This window comes from Scyliorhinus torazame, chromosome 14 (genome assembly GCF_047496885.1).
Source record: "Scyliorhinus torazame isolate Kashiwa2021f chromosome 14, sScyTor2.1, whole genome shotgun sequence".
NCBI classification, from domain to species: Eukaryota; Metazoa; Chordata; class Chondrichthyes; order Carcharhiniformes; family Scyliorhinidae; genus Scyliorhinus; species Scyliorhinus torazame.
The window spans coordinates 93720153-93742975 of NC_092720.1; the positions used below are offsets into that span (position 1 = coordinate 93720153).

General features: G+C 42.9%; 1 protein-coding gene across 1 annotated transcript in view; it reads right to left on the minus strand.

The window, feature by feature from the left end:
- rsrc1 (arginine/serine-rich coiled-coil 1) overlaps positions 1–22823 on the minus strand; it is a 662008-nt gene that overhangs the window by 10822 nt on the left and 628363 nt on the right. Inside the window, exons 10-11 of the mRNA XM_072474499.1 lie at positions 4874–4977; positions 2616–2753 (exon numbers count right to left, since the gene is read on the minus strand). Of these exons, the coding sequence (XP_072330600.1) occupies positions 2616–2753; positions 4874–4977 (242 nt within the window). The remainder of the gene's footprint in view (positions 1–2615; positions 2754–4873; positions 4978–22823) is intronic.

Here is a 22823-nt window from a genome sequence, read left to right on the forward strand (position 1 = left end):
CCCCCAGCCTCTCAACTGCTTTCACATGATCCCAGAGGCAAGAAGGATCCTAGACATCGGAGGAGGTGGCAGCTGCAGTGGTTGGCTGGTATAAGGTGGTTCTCTGCTTTTGCCTTTTTGCTGCAGTACACCCAGGGTTGCTAATTATGGCTTATACCACGACATCACTATGGAGCAAAGCAAGGAGATATGGCCCAAGAACTACTTCAGCTCTTAATCAGTGAGCCATCTTGATATTTGATTTTTTTAAAAAAATTAATGCTGTCTTTGTAATATGATGTTTCATTGCACTTTACTCTCAGATTTTTCAGGAAACTATCAATTGCTCATCGCAATATATCATTTGAATCTGAAATTCATGCAGGCACTATTTTCAGGACATAGAATAAAAAGTATCCATTTGCAAAATGAGAATGAAAGCCATGGAAGCAGCTAGAAATTTTGGCAGAGGCAATAAACCCACGTTGGAGAAAATAAATTTAGATGGGCCATGAACTAGCGGTCCATCTGCTACTCCTAATTTCTACCTTATTAAAGTCAGAAATGACCCACAATGCCTTCATAATTCAGTTTTGTTATCCATCGATTTGCCTATTTGTTTTATTTTAAAAAGCACACCAAAAGTGTAACTTTAAAAGCATAGATGGATTTTGATCCATCCTGGGGTTTAAAGTTAGTCAATTAAGGTGGCTGAATTTTCCTCACATAAAGCTATTAGCTAATGTATGATTTGATAATCACAAAATTCAGGCCCCAAATCAATTTTGAATATGTAACCAATTGAAGACGTATCCAAGGAACTGAAATTTGACTGAGTGATTGTTGTGAATTGCATAATGTACTCGACATTCGTAGAATTCCTACAAAGCAGAAATAAGCTATTCGGCCCACGGAGTCTGCATCTCCCCTTTGAAAGAGCACCCGACTTAGGCCCACCCCACCTCTTCCCCCCTCCAGCCCTGCTCTATCCCTGCAACCCTGCGCATTGATCATAGCCAATCCACCTATCCTGCACATCTTTGGACACTATTAAGTATAAATTTTCAACAATTTAGATAACATATTGCGATACTGTGCATTAGAATTTCCCATGAGAATCATAATCTGCGCATTAGAAATTGGTGCTCAGCGGAATTTCACATCCCAAACGACTATGGTATAAATGCAAGACTTTACAAGATGGCTATGTTTTAAAATGTCTCTTTTAAGTTGAGGTAAAATAGAATATCATGAAGAGGGGATGGTGAGCATGCTAAATGCTGCCCAGAGATAGGCCATTGTGATCCATAACTGAACCTTACAAAAAAATCAAGTGACAGTTTTCACTCTGACATGAAAGAGGGACAGCAGTTTTCTTGACACATGGCACACACACAGGAATCCCTGTTGTACGAGGCAAAAGTCTGTTTTTTGTGCTGGCCATCAAGAAAGATATTGGTGAGAACAGGATGAGATGGTGGCATAGTGATAATGTCACTGGATTAATAATCCATAGGCCCAGGCTAATGCCTTTGGGCATGCAGACAAGTCCCAACCCAGCTGGTCCCAAGGGGAGATGCAGACTCCGTGGGCCGAATAGCCTACTTCTGCATTGTAGGAATTCTACGAATGTATGGAGTGCATTATGCAATTCACAACAATCACTCAGTCAAATTTCAGTTCCTCTATTAAATTCAATTAATAAAATCTGGAACTGAAAGCTAGTCTTAGTAATGATGACAATGAAATTATCATCGATTTTCCATATCCCATAAAATACTCTAAAAAGCTGGTCCTTTTTTGGAGAGACGGAACCTGTGGAGATTTAAGGAATGTAGCATCGCTGGAGTGGGTCTTGTTGTTGCAAGTTGGTTTGGGGACACTTAAAAGACTGAGCAGAATGGGCAGCATGGTGGTGCAGCGGTTCGCACTGCTGTCTCGCGGCGCAGAGGACCCGGGTTCGATCCCAGCTCCGGGTCACTGTCCATGTGGAGTTTGCACATTCTCCCAGTGTCTGCCTATGCCTTGTCCCCACAATCCAAAGATGTGCAGGGTAGGTGGATTGGCCACGCTAAATAGCTTCTTAATTGGAAAAAAAGAATTGGATACTCTAAATTTATTTTTAAAAAGACTGAGCAGAATGACTTTCAAAGAATACTGGAAGTCTTGCTCTGGCATAGCAGGAAGAGGGAGTCTGTTGAAAAGTTGGGAGATGTTTGGAACTTAATCTTTAAGGCTACTTATCTGCTGGGTGTGTGGCATAAAGTGAAAACATGTCATAAAGTCCTGAATAACCTTTTCATTAGTTTGGTGTATCAATTGCCTATTGGGTAACGTTTAGCATACGTTGATTTTAGTTTGTTAGTTAGAGTAAACTCTTAAAACATGAAACTGTGTTCTTTCCACAGGTTACTGAGAAATTTATCTCTTTTTTGTTCCTGGTCTCTACAGGGAATATAACAACTGGCAGCTGATAATTAACTGCAGCTAAAGAAGATGAACACACCAGTCGGTAGTAATGTATACTTAATTACTGTTGGTTCGTTGTGGTTTTGTTTTTGTTTTGTTGGCTGTCATTACCAAATCATAAAAACACGTGGCTAACACAAATTTGTATTTTCGTCAAAAATACTTACACTTGGGTGAGCCAATAAGTCATCATCTTGATATTTAATGGCACAAGGGACATAATCAATTTCTTGTTTGATTTCAATGTCAGTTGTTCTATTGCTCAGCACATTGGATTCATGCTTGATTTCAACAGGTTCTTGTGCCTAAGCAATGGAAAAATCAGATTAAACATTTTGTGATCAGATCCTATCCATTCAAAAATATCCGTCACTGATGGTGTGGAGAAAGCGGTTTCTGAATGACAAATTAGGAATGTATAATCTTTTGTGGCATAATATCCCATAGTTTGTGTTTTTTTATCATTTTTGCCAGAACATTCAGTGAATGGAACACTTAAAATTAAATTCTAGCATACCAATTCACCTTTGCTAGACATTAGAAGCACTGTATTTAGTAGGAAACGAGCAGTAGATTTTAAAAGAATCACCAGCAAAAAGTAAAATATTCCAAATTACAGAGGAAAAAAGTAGTATTAAGAATTATCTGTGTTGTACATTTTAATTGCATTTTATCATAAGAATTAGCCCATCGCGACAAACATCTTGCAATGCTGCATCTGAAGATTTCCCAGAACTGCTGTCCTGTTCCAAATCGTAGAACATTTGTAATGTTCACCGTCTTCTGCCACCACCACTGTATCCAAGGACGATTCAAAGATAATGCCTCTTTTGCCATCCAGAGCTCTGGCTTTGTTTGTCCTCCCTTTCCTCCTCGTGTACATAGTTCAACTTTACCTGAACAATCTGCTCAGTTACAATGTTGCTCTGCAATTTCACCCTTACTTACATCCCGAGTCCTGAGGAGTATTTGATCTATTATGGTGACTCACCAACAGCACAATCAGCCCTTCCAATAGCTCATTGTCATCCAGTTTTAGTCTATCCAGTGACTTAATTACCACCTCTTTCACTATGGCTTTGACAGCATCTTGTTCCTTGGTACAGCCAGCTGCAAATACACATTTCGTATTCAACCAAGTCCCTTTCCTCCAAGGGTAAATTCCCTTTAAGGTCCCCAATTAGCCCTACTCCTTTTACCACCTAATTAGCCCGACTCTTTTTCCCACCCTTATTCTACTTATAAACTTACAAAAGGATTTTTTATTCCCTTTTAAATGAGCTGCCCATCTCTTATCACACATGTTGCTTCTCTTTTTTCACCTTCCCTCTGAACTTTCAACATTTTGCCCATCAACTCTTTTGCTTCTTCATCTTACTGTATATCTCTTTCATCAGCCGGAGATCTCCAGCTTTCATTGTACTACCTTTTCCCCTCCTGCAAATGTATTTCACCTATATGGTCTTTAGAGACAGATCATTGTTCTGTTATAGTTCTGTCTGCAAATCTTTGCCTGCATTGGAATGGCATGGTGGCACAGTGGTTAGCACGGCTGCCTCACAGCGCCAGGGACCTGGATTTGATTGCGACCTTGGGTGATTGTGTGGAGTTTGCACTTTCTCTCCGTGTCTGCGTGGGTTTCCTCTGGGTGCTCCGGTTTCCTCCCACAGTCCGAAGATGTGCAGGTTAGGTGGATTGGCCATGCTAAATTACCTTGAAGTGTCCAAAGGTTGGGCGGGATTACAGGAATCGGACAGGGGAATTGGGCCTAGGTAGGGTGGTCTTTCGAAGGGTCGGTGCAGACCCAAGGCCGAATTCACTATATGAATTCTGTGATTAGATCCATTCTCATTCCGTAGAAATTCTTCCCCCCAAAATGTATTAATTTTACTCGACATTTTGCACTGCGATGAGGAGAAATTTCTACAATCAGTGAATTCTCTACCACAGAGGGCAATGAATGCTTAGTCATTGTGTATGTTTACGGGTGAAGATCATTTTTTTTTTGACTCAAAGGGAAGAAAGGAAATTGGGATTGGAGGGGAAACAAGTTGATGTTCAGAATCAGCCATGATCTTAATAAATGGTGGAGCAAGGTCTATTTCTCATCTCCTTATCTGACTGTGCTGTTGCGGACCTAAATGTACTTGATGCTGGCACTAGATGTCTCAAATGGAACGTGTTCCATTCCATAACACCAGCAAAGTGAGCGATGTTAAACTAAAAATAAAAACAGAATATTTTTCCACTGATTTTCTCTGATTGGTTTGTCACCACACTATAAGTTTTAATTTTTCATTACCCACTTTGCAACTGTACCCCGTCAACAGGTAAAAAACACAGGGACTGAAATTGTAAATGCAGCTTTAAAATATTTGATCCAAATACTTACGAAGTACTTGCAAACAGAGAAGATAATACCTGCCTTTTTTGCATCTCGACCTGATCTGAAAGTTTGTTGGACGAAGAAATCACTTTCAATAGCTTCAATACTTTTCACTCGCTTCACTTGTTCTTCAATGGTATACTCTGGGAAAAAAAAGGACAAGTCTTACACATTTTAATTTAAAGGAATAATGGTGCAATTTTCAGACAACATCTGAGACCAGTGGTGGGAAACCTGCAGCCCGGGGGCTACATGCAGTCCATCAGGGTTCTGAGTGCGGCACATGAACCATACTGTTGCAAACAAAGATTAGCCCCTTCTAAGAGGAAATAGTACAGGGAAATATCGGGCATGTTCCTATGAGGATGAAAGGAAGGGCATTCAAAGTGAGAGTTCCCTGGATGACTAAAGTAGTCAAATCAAAAAAATGTGGCTTCTAATAAATAGCAGGTTCATATCAAGTGAAATGCAGAGTACAGAGGAGAACTGAAAATAGAAATAAGAGGTGTCATGATATGCAGACATGCAGATAATGATATACAGACAGGCAGCTAATGAACACAGAGAACAGGACATGACCAATGAGGAGGCAGGACACTCAGGGATGGTATCTCACTATAAAAGGCACGAGGCACTCACACTCCACCTCTTTCCACTGATGAACATCTACAGAGTGAGTCAGGGTGTATTTACAGTATCACACCTCCAACACGTGGCTAAGAGCTAGTCTGGTTCAGTCAGACAGAGTAACCACACTTAGGTTAGCAGAGAATCTAACTCATAGAGAACTGTGCTAACTGTGCTACTGGTTCAATAAATCAGATTGAACGAACTTCAAGGTCTGGAGTATCTTTTGGTTAAAGCTGCATCCAGTTGCAGCCTGTGTTATCCCAGAGTACATAACACGATAAGAGGGACAAAGATAGTGCATCAGATTAGTGGGTAACAAATGGGAACATTAACTTCTTAAAAAAAATAACGTACAAAGGGTTACAAAAGTCAAAGAAATGATGGAGCTGATTTGGAACAAAAGAAAAGCTTCTTGTTGAGGTAGCACCATAGCCATGTCCTCTGCAGTATAAATCTTCACTGAACAAGTGAATACTGCTAATGTAACAGCAATCAAATAAACATATTAACTACATGCTCAAGGTACTTAATCAATCAATGCCCTTCACCTTAACCTTGCCAATACAATTAACACACCATTAACACTTATGTCTGAGTTTTGAATTTCCAGTCTTATGGATGGGGGTTCAGGTTCAAGGTGTTAATCATTCTTACACTATTCCTTTGCGGCATAATCTTTTGATTTTTTCCCCCTTAAAATAAGAAACAATGACAATCTAATTGCATCACTATCATATCTTTGTGCATGTGTTAGTTTATCAACCTAGTAAAGTCACTCTGTGCAAAACAAAAAGTCTTACAGCACCAGGTTAAAGTCCAACAGGTTTATTTGGAATCACTAGCTTTTAGAGCGCAGCTCCTTCATCAGGTGAGCTCCGAAAGCTAGTGATTCCAAACAAACCTGTTGGACTTTAACCTGGTGTTGTAAGACTTCTTACTGTGTCCACCCCAGTCCAACGCCGGCATATCTACATCGTGGAAAAATAAAGACATTTCGTAAGAATTAATTATAAAATATCTTGCTGTAAATCTATTTCCATTTATTAATCTCAACAATTGTGTAATGCAACAGGTAAATCTTACAATTAAAAACTACTAATTCACAATTTTAAAAACAGGTACCATCTAATGGTCACAGATTGAACAATATGGAAAATAAACGTGACATTCAGATTCATCAGTATGGTTTTATTTGGCAATGACATTATGGCTGATAAAATCCTTCCCTGGTATTGATGGTCAGATATAAGAAGAAAATGTATTTGATAGAAAACTCAAATGTCATAGATTCTGAAATCCCCCAAAAGTCTGGGACCAATATTCCCACACTCAGCAAAATTTGGTCTGGGATGAAAGTTTATGGTTGACTTTTACCATTAATTGGCATTCAATTTTTAATTGTTCCCTTTGGGTATTTAGGATCACTTGTACCATTTCAGCAGTCAGAAATTAAATGAAATACGTGGAATAACATTTCTAATGAAATTTATCTTTGCCAACACAGGTCTCGACATAATCATTCAAAAATTTAGTTTTTTATTTTTATGTCTATTCTTTATATATTAAATAAACATGACTTGAAAGGTAAACTTAAAATATTTCAGCATTGTTATTTTATTGTAAAATACTATTTATTATGAAATAACAAGCATTTTGCTCTTTGCTTCACTCCTGGTTTTTGTCGGTACGAGCAGCAACCTGTGGGATGGCATTAACGCCAATGGGCCTCTGCTGAACTGACTGAATATTACATTGGAGCCATTATACGTTTTGCGGTTTGTTTCATGAATGGAAAACAAATGAAATGATGACAGATTTGTGACCTATGTATTAGGTGTGTGCTATTTCAGAATTATTTTGAAACAAACAGAAACCCCTATGTGCAGTTGTTCACTTTTGGTTTTCCAGAACCTATCTTGGGAAGACCACTCAACATATATTCCATTTTTGGAGTCCATATTCCTTGATGATTAATGGAAGTGTTCCTGGAAGGATTGAAGACTTTTTTAACTCGACTGATTTTTATTTGAAAATTAAATATCTGCTAGCATTCTAATCATTTTAATGCATTGCATTTGTTCAATCGAGTCAGTTTGATTTGTTGTGGAGATGTTTTGATAATATGCAGAATTGAAAACATGCGACACAGTGGTGTTTCAATTGTTTCAAAGAGCACCGAAAAGTCACTCGATGTTTTTTCAATATTTTAGTTCCAGTTCTTGTCTTCAGTTTGGTTTGTAGTACAATGGGAAGAGAAAATGACTGATCAAAGTCAATAATTTCACACAATGCCATGGTCTAAGGTTACCAAAGAAAGATTAAGATATTGAAATTGTGGATTCCTTCATGCGATATTTCTTTAGGTGACTAGATTTTTACATGAAAAATTCAGATAACCTTCACTCTCCAATCAACATGACTAATTTTCCTTGGCCACTAAACTTAAAAATCAACATCAAAGCCAGTTTATCACACACATCATTAGATACCTGGGAAGAACTCCCTTGCATTTTACCTGCCCTGTCAGGTGTGTTTTCGGGTGGGGGAACAGAGAGATAAAATAGGGTGGGTGGCTACCCAACATCAACTCACCCCATAATATGGAGGGTGATGTGCGCAGATGCCAAAATAGGTAACCCATCCATTATATTTAAACAGACAATCATTGTTACCAAGCTAGTTGACCCCGATAATACCAAAGAGTCATCCAGATCCGAAACTCGCGTCTCTCTCCTCAAATACTGTCAGACCTGCTGAGATTGTCCAGTATTTTCTGTTTTTGTTTCAGATTCCAGCATCCACAGTTATTTGCTTTTATTTTGACCCTGATAATATGGCACCCGCCTATGAAAAAAACATCTTTTTCTTCCTATCCGCCCTAAATCCACCTACCCACTCATCTCCCCAAGCTGCCCAAACCTCCCCTGCCCAACACTCCTGATGTACCCGTTTTTCGAGATCCATGGTTCTTCTGGCAATACCCACTAAAGTGTTTTTGGCACTGCCAGAACTGATGGAGCTGCCGACCACTCAGATTGGTCAGCCGCCCCCAAGGGCAGAACTCCCCCAGTGAGGGCAGAAGTCCCATTCGGTCCTTGTTTAGCTCACTCAGGGAGCATTATGTCTGTGGGGTGGGCCAGCATGAAGCAAGTCGGCTTTGCGCCAACTTTGTTTTGGGGGAGGGCAGGGGATGAGGCATCCATGCCACTGTTACATTCAGCCCAATAGTCTGCAATTGCTCGTTGAAGTTCATAGTAAACTGCACGGACATTTACTTTTTATTTGCATGACCAGATTAAATGTTCCTGAATTTAAACTCATAACCAAATTAAGCCAATTATGTGGTGTACAAGACACTATGCAACTTCAGCAATGTGAAAGCAAAATACCCCTTAGTCGAGATTGGCCCTTACATTCTTTTGAGACACTTTAGTTTCTTCCCTCCAAAGAGTCCATACCTGGAACACATTTGTGGCACTGGGCATGAACAACCTCAGTCTCTCAAAGCAGCATGCGACTTGAGCGAATTAACACATGTTAAGGGCGAGATTGAAAACGCCAAACCGCAAATAGTAGTCTCAATAAATCTTTGGGATAATCCCTGGAAGTTTTGTCTGGTTCTGAACGGCCAGCTGTTAGTCAGAACTTTCCTGTTTTGAGAGCAGTAGTCTGCAAGATGATCAGGTCACTTTGCAAAACATTTACAATAAAGTACTCACACTTTTATTTGCCCTTAATGCCTTTTGCCAAGAAATCTGGGTAAGCCACTGGAAAAGGATACTCGAACTTTTCCTAAGATGACAATTGCCCTTCCAACTATAGTCACTTCTCCTAAACGGTAACATAATTAGTCATAAAAAGATGGAAATCAGTTGTCTCTGAAGGAACCCACCTATTATTAAGTTCTGAAATAAAGTCAGACATGCTTGTCAGTGTTAGCCCTTCAATGTAACTTTGCATTTCCTGCAAAAGGCAGAGTCCAGTAACATATGTTCATTCCTGTTTGTTGGCGTAACCAAACACTCTAGTGGTGTTGAACAACAAGAAAATTTTGTGCTTCTGAATCTGAGCCTTGAAGTATTGCATTACAAATATGCAGCGTCGTCAGGTCTTTGAGGAATCTCATGCATATGGTATTTCTTACTGGGGGACATCAATAACAATTGTGAAACACATAGGTTGTGAAGCAACAGTACTAACCACTGTGCTACCCTGCCGCCCAATTTTCTTGCAGCCAAAGCCTGTCAGTAATCACGGTCAAGAGGTATCCTCTGGGATAGGAAAAGGGAAGGTTTATGACAGGGTGGAAGGATGGAGAGGTTAAATGACAGAAGGTACAAAGCAAAAAGTGGGTGGTAATGGCACAAGTAAAGGAACAAAGATGGTTGAGATGAGTTCTAAATGTGAGAAACAGACCTTCACTTTTGTTCTCCTCCCCTCCCCATTGAAGTTGTTTTAGCACAGTGGGCTAAACAGCTGGCTTGTAATACAGAACAATGCCAGCAGCGTGGGTTCAATTCCCGTACCGGCCTCCTCGAACAGGCGCCGGAATGTGGCGACTAGAGGCTTTTCACAGTAACTTCATTGAAGCCTACTTGTGACAAGAAGCGATTATTATTATTAACATGCAAGGCTGGCCAGTAGTGCACTGAAATAGTCAAGTCTAGAGGTAACTGAGGCATGAGTGAGGGTTTCAGCAGCACAGTTGAAATAGGATTGGAATTGGGCAATGTCATCAAGATGAACTTGGTGCTGGGCAGCACGATGGTGCAGTGGTTAGCACTGCTGCCTCACGGCACCGAGGTCCCAGGTTCGATCCTGGCTCTGGGTCACTGTCCATGTGGGGTTTGCACATTCTCCCCGTGTTTGCGTGGGTTCCGTCCCCACAACCCAAAGATGTACAGGGTAGGTGGATTGGCCACGCTAAATTGCCCCTTAATTGGAAAAAATTAATTGGGTACTCTAAATTTATTTTAAAAAAGATGAACTTGGTGTGGGTATAGGGCAAGATAAGGGAGAAATTAAGAGAAAGATGAAAATTCAAGACCAGGGCAGAGAAGAAGTTCAGGAAGTTTGGTCCAGTTGGCTAAGGGAAGGATTTAAAGTGACAGAGACAACTGACCAGGCAATCGATAAGATGTCCGTGAACGCCTTGCACTTAGGTTGGAGGTATTGGTGAGGGAGGCAAGGGAGAGCTGCTTAAGAGGGTAGTTTGCAGCAGAGAAATAGGTGGCTATCTCTGCTTTCCGGGATGATCCTGGAATAGTGAGCAGTTTTGGCAGTTCAGAGCAGGACCTGCAGGGAATTGGCGTGGCCAGTCTGCCGTTGAATGGGGTTTCCGGTGGAGACCATGGAGTGAGTGGTCGCACACTTGGTGGCTCCCGCTCAAGGCAGGTTTTTTTAGGTCTTTTTCCCACCCGACGGGCAATGTATTGTAGGGCAAAAGGTACAGGAATGCCTGTGGACGGTCTGCCGCTGAATTAATAAAAATGAGAACATCTTTAAAATGTCTTTTATATTTCAGTGTATCATATGCAACTAGAGTGAGCTGTAATGCAGATATCTGATCTTGTAATTGCTGTAATTACAGAACAATTTGGAGAAAGGCTTGAGGATATGGGAGGAAAGAACCGGAGGGTAAACGCCCTCTGGAATCTCTGAACCTTTCTTTGGGGGAATACAGAGTGTTAACATAGACGTAAGTAGCAGAAGGAGTAAAGGAAAGGGCGGAACAGGCAGTTGAATGGAAAGACATGGAGGTAATGATCGGGAAAGAAAGGGGAGGGGAAAGAAAGGGGAGGGGGTAGTGAGAGAGTGAAGGTGCAGAGGTTTTAATCTGAATGTTGGGGAGGACGAGGCGTGGTGCTGACACATTTACTCAGCAACTTTTGACCCAAATGCAGCCCGCAGCCATTTGTGGCTCCAAACTCCCCCCCCCCCCCCCCCCCCCCCCCATACCATGCTACATGAAAGGAAAGACATAAATACAGAAACTCATAAGTTGGTTATTGGTGAAGGGGAAAGAAAGAGAAGCAAAAAGATGCAAGGAAAGAGTTGCATAGGAAGAGAGAGATAGAGGCAGAAGTAAACAAGATGTGAGAGAAAGAAATATAAACAGAAAGGCAGCAAAACAGGCTGTTATTATTTTTTGGGAAGAAGGTAGTTCCTGAAACTGCCACTAGATGGCACATAAAGCAAGAGTTTAACTGCATCGGTCCTAAAAGGGTCATTTGCAACTAGAACCAGCAGAGGTCAGTAGACAATAAAATGTAATCTGGTTCTATTGCTGCTCATGTGCTCAACAAAGTCAGCTTTAAATACTATCTTGTACAAATAATTATTAAAATAACATGAAATTAAATGTGAACAAATGTAGCTAGACCAAACTACATTGTTCATACATTAAAATGATATCTTGGTCCCATTTGTATTCACACATTAAAACATCGTCATTTTGTGTTCAGTGTTTTCCTCCTTATTTGCACCTGTGCATTCCTAGTGAACGCAGAACATTGTGAAATTTAGCTGAGATCAATTCATTCTTCCACTGGGTGTTGAGTTAACTGTTGGAATATCATACTTTAGGAGTAATTTGAAACCTTCCCACCCAGCAGAAACTGGGCAGGCAGGTGGATAAGACCTCTCAGGTCTCTGACCTCCCACCTGCTTCAATTTCATCCTGTGCTTCTCAGTAGGTGGGAAACACACCTGATGGAAATCAGTAAAAGCTGCAATGCTCTCCAGGATAACTGCTGTTTTAAGTCAAGTTTGTGGTGTCTTGACAAATGAATTTAGTGGGAAGAATCTGGCCCAGAAGAGGCCCATTTGAACTTAAAAACAAATGTCCTTGTGCGATCTGATACCACTGCTTATCATGGGGTCCTCCAGAAACCCCTTTCTCTGCAACATTTCGCTCCTGCTAGCTGGCTAGTTGCCACTTCCTATTGCCTCCGAGAACTGAAACTGTGGAGATATGCAAATGAAGTTAGAATTACAATCACCTGGGCCTAGTTTGCTACCTGCTCCTACCTCAAATCACTGAAGTCCAAAGATGTGCAGTTGAGGTGGATTGGCCACACTAAATTGCCCTTTAGTGTCCAAAGCTTTGGTGGGGTTGCAGTGATAGGGTGGGGGAAGTGGACCTAGGAAGGGTACACTTTCAGAGAGTCAGTGTGATAGGCCAAATGGCCTCCTTCTGAACTGTAGGGATTATATGATTATATATATATATAACAAGTGAAAATCAGGGCTTTGAGTAAAATGGCCTTTATTGTCATACTTGTGAATTGGGGTCACTTACACTAATGTTGGCAGGCATATTTGGGCATGTACCATGAACATTTATTCCTAAAATTATATAAGGATGTGACAGCAAAAGAAAATTTATGTTCTTACTTCTAAATTATTATATCACCATCGTACTGCCAATTTTTCAACTCTCTTTAAATGTAACAGAAAAGTCATTAATTCTAAGCTAATGGTGATTACTTAAAACATACGGGGTACGCTTGTAGTGCAATGTGTCCTATTTTAGCCAGCAGTAATATATCAACTAAAGCTGTTGTATGAGATATTATAATGCTGCAGTTATATTGTAGATAATTGGTTCAGCTGGCAGACCCCAGTTATGTTACTGGCTGCACTCAGCACTAATTCAAAAACCATGAACCTCTGCACAGAGCTTCATTTTTAGGCAGTTAATTTTAATCTTACAAGAGGTGGTCTCCTTTTATAACATTAGAAAAAGTCAAAAAGTAACATTAGAAGGTTCCCAGGAAATCCAGTTGAATGATTGGGCACTTAAAAACCTAGTACAACTGCTGCCCAATGCAAAACTATTCCCAATAAGAAAAAATGCAAGCAGTGAGTGAGCAGCTAACCATGGTGGTCTGGCAGTTTATTGGTATGCTCGTGAGTCAGATCATCAAACTGACTTCGGGGGCAGACTGAGAACATTTGTCAACATGCCTCTGAATTACTTCACAACAATTTGAGTGTTGTAGTATAACTGCAGCTGCCCAATAATAATTAATTATTCAATTGCCAGTTTGTAAAGTAAACATGGGTTTCAGGAAACAATGAGAACAAAGATCGAATAGTTTCGAAAAAATAAATTTGGGGTTCAACTTTGTGCAAAACCCTTTAACGGTCTGTTTCTCAACACCTATTAAACACATGTAACCATTTACTCGTTATTTCAAAAGCAAAAATTGGCTGTGGCTAAGTTGTTTGCAAACATTGAGCTCCGTGTTCTGTGCTGTTCCAAAAGTCCGAAATATAACACAGCAATAACCCACAGCTGAGGGGCTGAACAATCTGAATTGGTACTTCCACATACAAAATAAGAAAACAAACAAACACAGACCTTCCTCTGGGTGGCCATCGTGTTGCCCCAGCAGCCGAGGAGTTAATACAATGGTTTGAAATCGAGAATGTTTCTTGGTGCAGGGAGGAAGTGTCAAACAACAGGGGATGGAGTGGGGGAATGGAGCATAGGTTCAATTATGTTGTTTTCATGACATTGCTCACTTCAATACAGTTCGACTTTCATGTGTAAAACACACAACTTTACAGAAGATTAATTTATGTGTTTTTAAAATTTAAATTTAAATGAACACTTTGTTTTTATTCCTGCAATCACATGCAGGATTTTCCTTGAAATCAGAGGTAGCATTTTCACAAGGGTAGAAATATTATTAGTCTTTGCGGCACAATCATTGATGGATTATCCTCGAATGTGACAGATTCCACACTCTGTATAGCTACTACATTTCTGTAATTTTACACAGCACACATGCAAATGAGTGTGCTAGTCCATGAATACTCAGATTAACCTGAGCAGGAAGCAATGTTCAAGGAAACAAACGATGCTGATTTATTCATTGCATTGTTCTTTAGATTCAGAGAAAATTTGACTCCACTCTGTAAGACGACAAGTAACTGGAGCTATTTGGAACTACAAATGGTGTCATTAAAAATGGGTTACTGTTAGGATGATCTAATGAAGCTCTATTAATACTCAAAAGGATTTGAAATATTAAATAATTCGATAGATTTTAAAACCCTTCTGACTATGGTAGAAGAGGATTTGAAATATTATTAATACGCAACAAGATAATAAATGTTTCAAGTATTGAACATTTTACAAAACAGACAACGCTAAAATAACTGAAGGCAGTTTTATGATCAATTATATCGCTAGAGTTCCTTGAAGGCCACTGATGCGACGCTACAACTGCTCTCCATGTAAATCTATATTCCTTTTTAACCTTAACTAATTCATCCTGAAAACTAGCAAACACCAGATAACGGGTTGATTGTTGAAAAAAGCAGTGCCTCATTTTGCTGTTTTTTGTGCAACTAATTGAGCCCTCCTTTACGGTAGTTCACTTGTAAAGTTGTCAGTCACACTAGAAATTATACAATTAAGTAGAATAAATATCAAATTCATTCTTTTTATGAATTCAGCAAAAACTCATATCACAATCCATTAAGTGGAAAAATGAATGGCCCAAGCAAGCAACTGCTGCTGCCCATTCCAAATTTGGAATCTCTCTTTTTGGCCCAACTGATTAATTTACTGTGAACCAAGGCACAACATGTTTACAAGGTACCAGTCATTAGATGCCATCTGCTAGCCATCTCCAAACACCCCATAACCACATACAACTGGTCTGTCAGGAGAGGTAACACAGACATTGCAGGGCATACCACATTTGTCACTTAGGCCAATGTCAGAGATATGCCTACAATAAGCAGCTCCCCCTTTCAAATACGCAGGGCTAGATATGTAATTCAATGCTCAATTTACCCTTGCCTCACAGGAGATTTCTGCCTGCTAATTGATAGAAATTAAGCCATTAATCAAGCCACTAGCCATCATTCAAGCCAGGGAAGATGAATACAAACTTTCATAATAACCACCTTCACCATTTTAGTGCTCATTAGCATTAATTTTTAATGCAATTATGCTATTCTTTTACGCTGAGCTCATAAATTACAGCTCTTCTGTTGCTGGTTGGCCTTGTAAAATCTACAGTAATGCTTTGTAGTCTGATCTTAAAGGCAATTACTGGCTTCTTCTATCTTTTACCTCTCTGTCTACCCAATAACCTTTTACTACTGATTTATTCCAAATCCTTTCTTTCTGTTTGCTTTTATTTTCAGCTTTGAATCTAAGATTTGCAATACCCCCAAAAAACCTAAAATTCATTATAATTCAAAGTAAAATAGAGCTACTCTTTATCTGATTGTTATCCATAGTTTAAATTTTATACTAGATATTTTTACATCACAGACACCAAATACTTAAGCCAGAATTATCTGCATTTTACTCACCTTCAAAAAAATATGACAAAATTGATGTTTAAAGTAAGTATTCCATTATATGACAAAAGTCTGTTAGTAAATATATTTTTCAAATGATATTTGATTGCATGATGCTGTTGAATCCATTTCTAGCACACTCTATAGTTTTTTGTAATAAATATGCCCCTTTTACCCCTGTGAAGTAGATTTTGAAAAGGCGGAAGCCATAGTTTGTTTTCACACCCCTCAAACCCATGCCCTGACCACGAAAATCCGTTCACATTTCCCTACCTGGTCACTGTCTCAAAGGAGAACCAAACTGTTGGCAATCTTGGGAGTCCAATCTGACTTTGCATCCTCTCCATCACAAAGACCAACCATTTATACCACTGTGGCATCCCGATCCCTGTCTTCATCCATTGGCTGCTGAAACTCTCATCCATGTTTTTGGTAGCACAAGACTTGACTATTTCAATGTCCTCTTGTGGCTTTCATTCCATCTTTCACCCTCTATAAAGTTGAAATTATCCAAAACAGTGCTACCATTGTCCTAACCTACACCAAGTTCCACACGTCTGTCACCCCTGTGCTCGCTGATGTACACTGGGTCCCAGTCTGGCAATGACCTTGAATTTAAAATATTCATCACTGTGGTCAAATTCCTCCATGATCTTGCCCCTCTTTATTTTCACAGCCTCCTCTAGCATTGTAACCATCCAAGGAAGATCTTGGGCGAGATTCTCCGACCCCCCTCCGGGTCGGAGAATCGCCGGGGGTTGGCGTGAATCCCGCCACGGCGGTTGCCAAAGTCTCCGGCACCGGAAATTCGGCGGGGGCGGGAATCGCGTTGTGCCGGTTGGCGGGCCCCCCCGCGCGATTCTCCGGCCCGGATGGGCCGAAGTCCCGCTGCTAAAATGCCTGTCCCGCCGGCGTAAATTAAACCACATACCTTACCGGCGGGACAAGGTGGCGCTGGCGGTCTCCGGGGTCCTGGGGGGGGCGCGGGGCGATCTGGCCCCGGGGGGTGCCCCCACGGTGGCCTGGCCCGCGATCGGGGCCCACCGAACCGCGGACGTGCATGTGCCGAGGGGGCACTCTTTCCCTTCCGCCTCCGCCACGGTCTCCACCATGGCGGAGGCGGACGAGACTCCCTCCACTACGCATGCGTGGGAAGCTGTCAGCAGCCGCTGACGCTCCCGCGCATGCGCCGCCCGGGATGTCATTTCTGCGCCAGCTGGCGGGGCACCAAAGGCCTTTTCCGCCAGCTGGCGGGGCAGAAATTCGTCTGGCGCCGACCTAGCCCCTCAAGGTTGGGGCTCGGCCCCCAAAGATGCGGAGCATTCCGTACCTTTGGGGCGGCGCGATGCCCGTCTGATTTGCGCCGTTTTGGGCACCAGTCGGCGGACATCGCGCCGTTTCCGGAGAATTTCGCCCCTTATGAGGGAAGGCTGAGGGATTTGAGGCTGTTTTCGTGAGAGAGAAGGTTAAGAGGTGACTTAATTGAGGCATACAAGATGATCAGAGGATTAGATAGGGTGGACAGTGAGAGCCTTTTTCCTCGGATGGTGATGTCTAGCACGATGGGACATAGATTTAAATTGAGGGGAGATAGATATAGGACAGATGTCAGAGGTAGGTTCTTTACTCAGAGAGTAGTAAGGGCGTGGAATGCCCTGCCTGTAACAGTAGTGGACTCGCCAACACTAAGGGCATTCAAATGGTCATTGGATAGACATATGGACGATACGGGAATAGTGTAGATGGGCTTTAGAGTGGTTTCACAGGTCGGCGCAACATCGAGGGCCGAAGGGCCTGTACTGCGCTGTAATGTTCTATGTTCTAAGAGCTTGGTTCCTCTCCAATACTGATCTTTTAGGCATGTTTAAGCAAGATACTTGAAGTTAACTGGCAATATTATAAAGTGAAATGAGAGCTGCAGCATTTACAAGTTCCAAATACCTTCTTTCTCTGACCCTCAATGTTAATATAAATGGATATTTTAATTGTTGAATATTGAAACAGGTAAATCTACAAGTGGATGGGGAGGGAGTTAACCATAGGGGAAAACAATGACCAGGAAAATAAGAGCATGATCAAGGAAAGGAGTGTTAGCTGGAAGAGGCCCGAGTGGCAAAATACTCTCACGAAAGAAATAAAGTGAATTTGAATAGGCAATTGTAGTTGAGAAAGTATTATGGGAGGGTCAAGAATGGAACAAAAGGCCCAAGAGAGAGTTCTGAAAACCTCAGATGTAAACCTTACCTGGCTTTTCCAATGTGAGAACCATAACATGGTTTTGCAAATGCTCTCAGAGGAAAGCACTGCTGCTTGACACCAAACTTAGTAGTTGCTAGTTATACAACTAAATGCAGACTTGGCAGTAATATTGTTCAATGCAGATTACATTTCTATTAATCAACAAATTGATTTTAACAAACATATTTGAAAAATGTTGTGCAGAATACAATATTATCAACTTCTTCTAGTAAACTATTTCATTGTAAGATACATCTTTCAAGTTAGGAAGGATATGTGCCCCACAGTCCAAAGATGTAATCGAAGTTTGGAGTATATTTAGTTTATTGAAAAGTCATACTAAAGTCAGCATGTTTTTGTTCAACAACTACATAAATTTTCCAAACAATTTTGCTTTGTAGATTTGTCTTGTTTCAATATTACCGGTGTTTGGAAAACAAATGTAGCTTTAAGGGAATTAAACATGTATTGTTTAATTGTATTGTATTGGTAAACATTAGAAATTATATAGTTTTAAGTGGGTTTAATTTAATGTTTCTGTGCCTGGAAGGGTAAGATCTATGGTTTGATTCATGCTGTTTGTTTGAGTTGGTAAAGTTCCAACTGTGTTTCTATTGTGCTCAAAGAGGGCTACGGCATGAAGAATAAATAAACCAGCACTAGCTGCTTAGCAACCAGGGCTTTGTAAGGTCGAGAAGCTTTTAAGTTTTAGTTTAGCTAATTTGATTGCAGTTGACGATAGATAGTGAGAGAGAAGGCAACTCTCACAGATTAGCGAGAAGCAGTCGGTTTAGAAGACTAGAGAAGGAACACCTTTCTCATTGCTAGCAGAAAAACCATAATATGGAGTAATGGTTAAGAAAACAAGTGCAACAAGCTGATTATGGGTGGGGACTTTAATACAGTCCTTGATCCTGACCTGGATCGGTCGTGCTCCAGAATGGGCAGGGTCCCTGCAATGGCAAGGGAACTGAGGGGGTTCATGGAACAAATGGGGGTAGACCCCTGGAGAATCTCATTCTATTCACATGTTCACAAGGTTTATTCTCGTATTGACTTCTTTATTATGAGTAAGGACTTTTTGGAGGGGGTGAGGGATACAGAATACTCAGCGATCATGATTTTGGACCATGCTCCACATTGGTCGACCTGCAGGTCTGCAAAGAAAGTTACCAGCGCCCACAATGGAGGTTAGAGGTGGGATTGTTGGCAGATGAGGGTGTGTGTGAGAGAGTGGGAAAATGCATGCAGAACTACCTGCAGGTCAACGATACAGGGGAAGTCTCAGCAGCGGTGCTCTGGGAGGCGCTGAAGGCGGTGGTGAGAGGGGAACTGATCACAATCCGAGCCCATAGGGACAGAACGGACAGGGTGGAGATGGACAGACTGGTTCAGGAGATGATACGGACGGACAGGGAATATGTGGAGTCTCCGAGGGCAGAGCTACTTAGGGAATGACGGAGACTGCAGGTGGAGCTAGGGGCGCTATCCACTGGGAAGGCCATAGAGCAGCTCAGAAAGGCAAGGGGCGCGGTGTATGAGTATGGGGAGAATGCTTGCACAGCAACTTAGGAGGCGGCCAGGGAAATCGGGACGGTAGTGGACGGGGCAGGAAACCGGGTTGGAGACCCGGCAGGATTGAACAGGGTATTCAGGGACTTTTACAGCAAGCTGTATACCTCGGAACCCCCCCATGGGGCCGGAGGGGATGAGGCGCTTCTTAGATGAGCTGACCTTCCCAAAGGTGGGCAGGGGGTTGGTAGAGGGGCTGGGGGCCCTGATTAGGGCTGAAGAAGTAATGGGGGCCTGAAGGCCATGCAGTCGGGTAAAGCCCCGGGGCCGGACGGGTATCCAGTGGAGTTCTACAAAAAGTTCTCGGGGATAGTGGGGCCGGTGCTGGGTAGGGTGTTTAACGAGGCGAGGGACAATGGGGTGTTACCCCCGACGATGTCGCAAGCCACCATCTCGCTGATATTAAAACGGGATAAAGATCCGGAAGCCTGTGGGTCCTATAGGCCAATCTCCTTGATTAATGTTGACGCTAAACTACTGGCCAAGATCCTGGCGTCCAGAATCGAAGACTGTGTACCGGACGTGATTGTGGAGGACCAAACGGGGTTTGTAAAGGGCAGGCAGCTGGTAGCCAACCTAAGAAGGCTACTCAATGTGATTATGATGCGCCCGGAGGGCAGAGAGGTGGAGGCAATGGATGCCGAAAAGGCTTTTGACTGGGTGGAGTGGGACTATTTATGGGAGGTGCTGGGACGGTTTGGGTTTGGGGAAGGCTTTGTGGACTGGGTTAGACTGCTATATCAGGCCCCGGAAGCTAGTGTAAGGACGAACATGATGGCATCTGAGTATTTTCGACTATACCATGGGACAAGACAGGGGTGCCCCCTCTCTCCATTGCTGTTTGCATTGGCCATAGAACCGCTGGCAATTGCTCTGAGAGCGAAAAGGGGATGGAAGGGAATTGTCAAGGGGGGGGGGGAAGAACACAAGGTCTCGCTCTACGCGGATGACCTGCTTTTGTACGAGTCGGATCCAGTGGCAGGGATGGACGGGATTATGGAAATCCTAGGGGAATTTGGCCAGTTTTCGGGGCACAAGTTGAACATGGTAAAGAGTGAGATGTTTGTGGTGCAGGCGAGGGGTCAGGAGAATAGGCTGAGGGAGCTACCGTTTAGGCTGGTTGGGGAAAGTTTTAGCTATTTAGGGATACAAGTGGCACGGGACTGGGGCAGGATGCATAAGTTGAACTTGTCTAGGCTGGTGGAGCAAATGAGCAGCGAGTTCCGGAGATGGGATGTGCTCCCGCTGTCACTAGCGGGGTGAGTACAGATGGTGAAGATGACGATCCTCCCGAGATTCCTGTTTATTTTTCAGTGTCTCCCTATTTCCATTCCGCGGACCTTTTTTAAAAGGATCAATAAAATCATCCTGGGATTTGTTTGGGCGGGGAAGTCCCCGCGGGTAAAGAGGGGGATGCTGGAACGGAACCGTAGCGAGGGAGGACTGGTGTTGCCGAACCTCAGCAACTACTACTGGGCGGCTAACATAGCCATGATAAGGAAATGGATGGTGGGTACGGGGTCGGTTTGGGAGCGGGTGGAGGCTGCTTCGTGCAGGGGCACCAGCTTGGCAGACCTGATCACGGCTCCTCTGCCGCTCCCGCCGGCCAGGTACTCCACCAGCCCTATAGTGGTGGCGGCTCTGCGGATTTGGGGCCAATGGAGGAAGCACGCGGGGGAAATGGGAGCGTCGGTCTGGTCCCCAATATGCGACAACCACCGATTTGGCCCGGGGAAGATGGACGGCGGGTTTCGAGCGTGGCGGAGGTGGGAAGGATGGGCGACTTGTTCCTGGAAGGGAGCTTCGCGAGCATGAGGGCGTTGGAGAAGAGGTTCGGGCTGGCAAGGGGAAATGACTTTCGGTACTTGCAGGTGCGGGATTTCGTACGTGGACAGGTCCCATCCTTTCCACGCCTTCCACCAAGGAGGATCCAGGATAGAGTAGTTTCCAGGGGAGAGGGGAGAGCCTCGGATATTTATAAGGAGCTTATGGGAGTGGAGGACACAGGGACCGAAGAACTGAAACTCAAGTGGGAGGAGGAGCTTGGTGGGGAGCTGGAGGGAGGCATATGGACAGACACTCTGAGGAGGGTAAATGCAACTGCAACATGTGCCAGGCTCGGCCTGATTCAGTCCAAGGTAGTTCACCGGGCCCACATGACGGTGGCCCGGGTGAGTAAATTTTTGGGGCTGGAGGACAAGTGTGCTAGATGTGCGGGAGGACCAGCGAACCATGTCCACATGTTCTGGGCGTGCCCAAAACTCAGGGGGTACTGGCAGGGATTTGCGGACGTCATGTCCCAGGTACTGAAAACAAGGGTGGCGATGAGTCCAGAGGTGGCGATTTTTGGGGTGTCGGAGGACCCGGGAGTCCAGGAGGGGATAGAGGCCGACGTTGTAGCCTTTGCTTCCCTGGTAGCCCGGCTACGAATACTGTTGGCCTGGAGGGACTCAAAGCCCCCAAAGACCGAAGTATGGCTGTCGGACATGGCAAGTTTTCTTGGCTTCGCCTTATGAGGATCACTATCGGGGTTCGCCCGGAGGTGGCAACCATTCATCGACTTCTTCGCGGGGAACTAATTGTCAGCAGGAGGGGAGGGGGGGCGGGTGCGGGAGAATAGTGTAGAGTAGGGGGGAAGAATAGGCGCGTCTATTTGGCGAGAGGAACTGCTATTTGCACTATGTTTTTGTAATTGATATTTGCACACTAATGTATATTGTTACTGTTTACAATGCCAAAAATACCTCAATAAAATTGTTTGTTAAATAAATAAACAAAAAAGAAAACTAGTGCAAAGATCTGAAGTGCAGTTAATTACGGAAACTAGATAAATGAAGAGAGGTTTCCAAGAAATCTGAAGTTAAAGATATTTTTCAGTAAAGAAATACAGAGTTGAGAAGAAGGCTGAGAAAACATATGTGAAGCGATTTTCAGGTTTGTGAGATTTTACTATACCCCGTGGAAGGTGAATTGAAATAATAATTGAAATCGGTGGTTGGGTCTCGGAGTTTGTGTAAAAGCAGTCAAAACAAAGAAATCCTAAAGGGGTGGCACGATGGCACAGTGGTTAGCACTGCTGTCTCACAGCACCAGGGACTGGGTTCAATTTCGGCCTAGGGTGTCTGTGTGGAGTTTCCACGTTTACCCCGTGTCTGCGTGGGTTTCCCCCCATAGTCCATAGATGTGCAGGTTAAGTGGGCTAAATTGCCCCTTAGTATCCAGG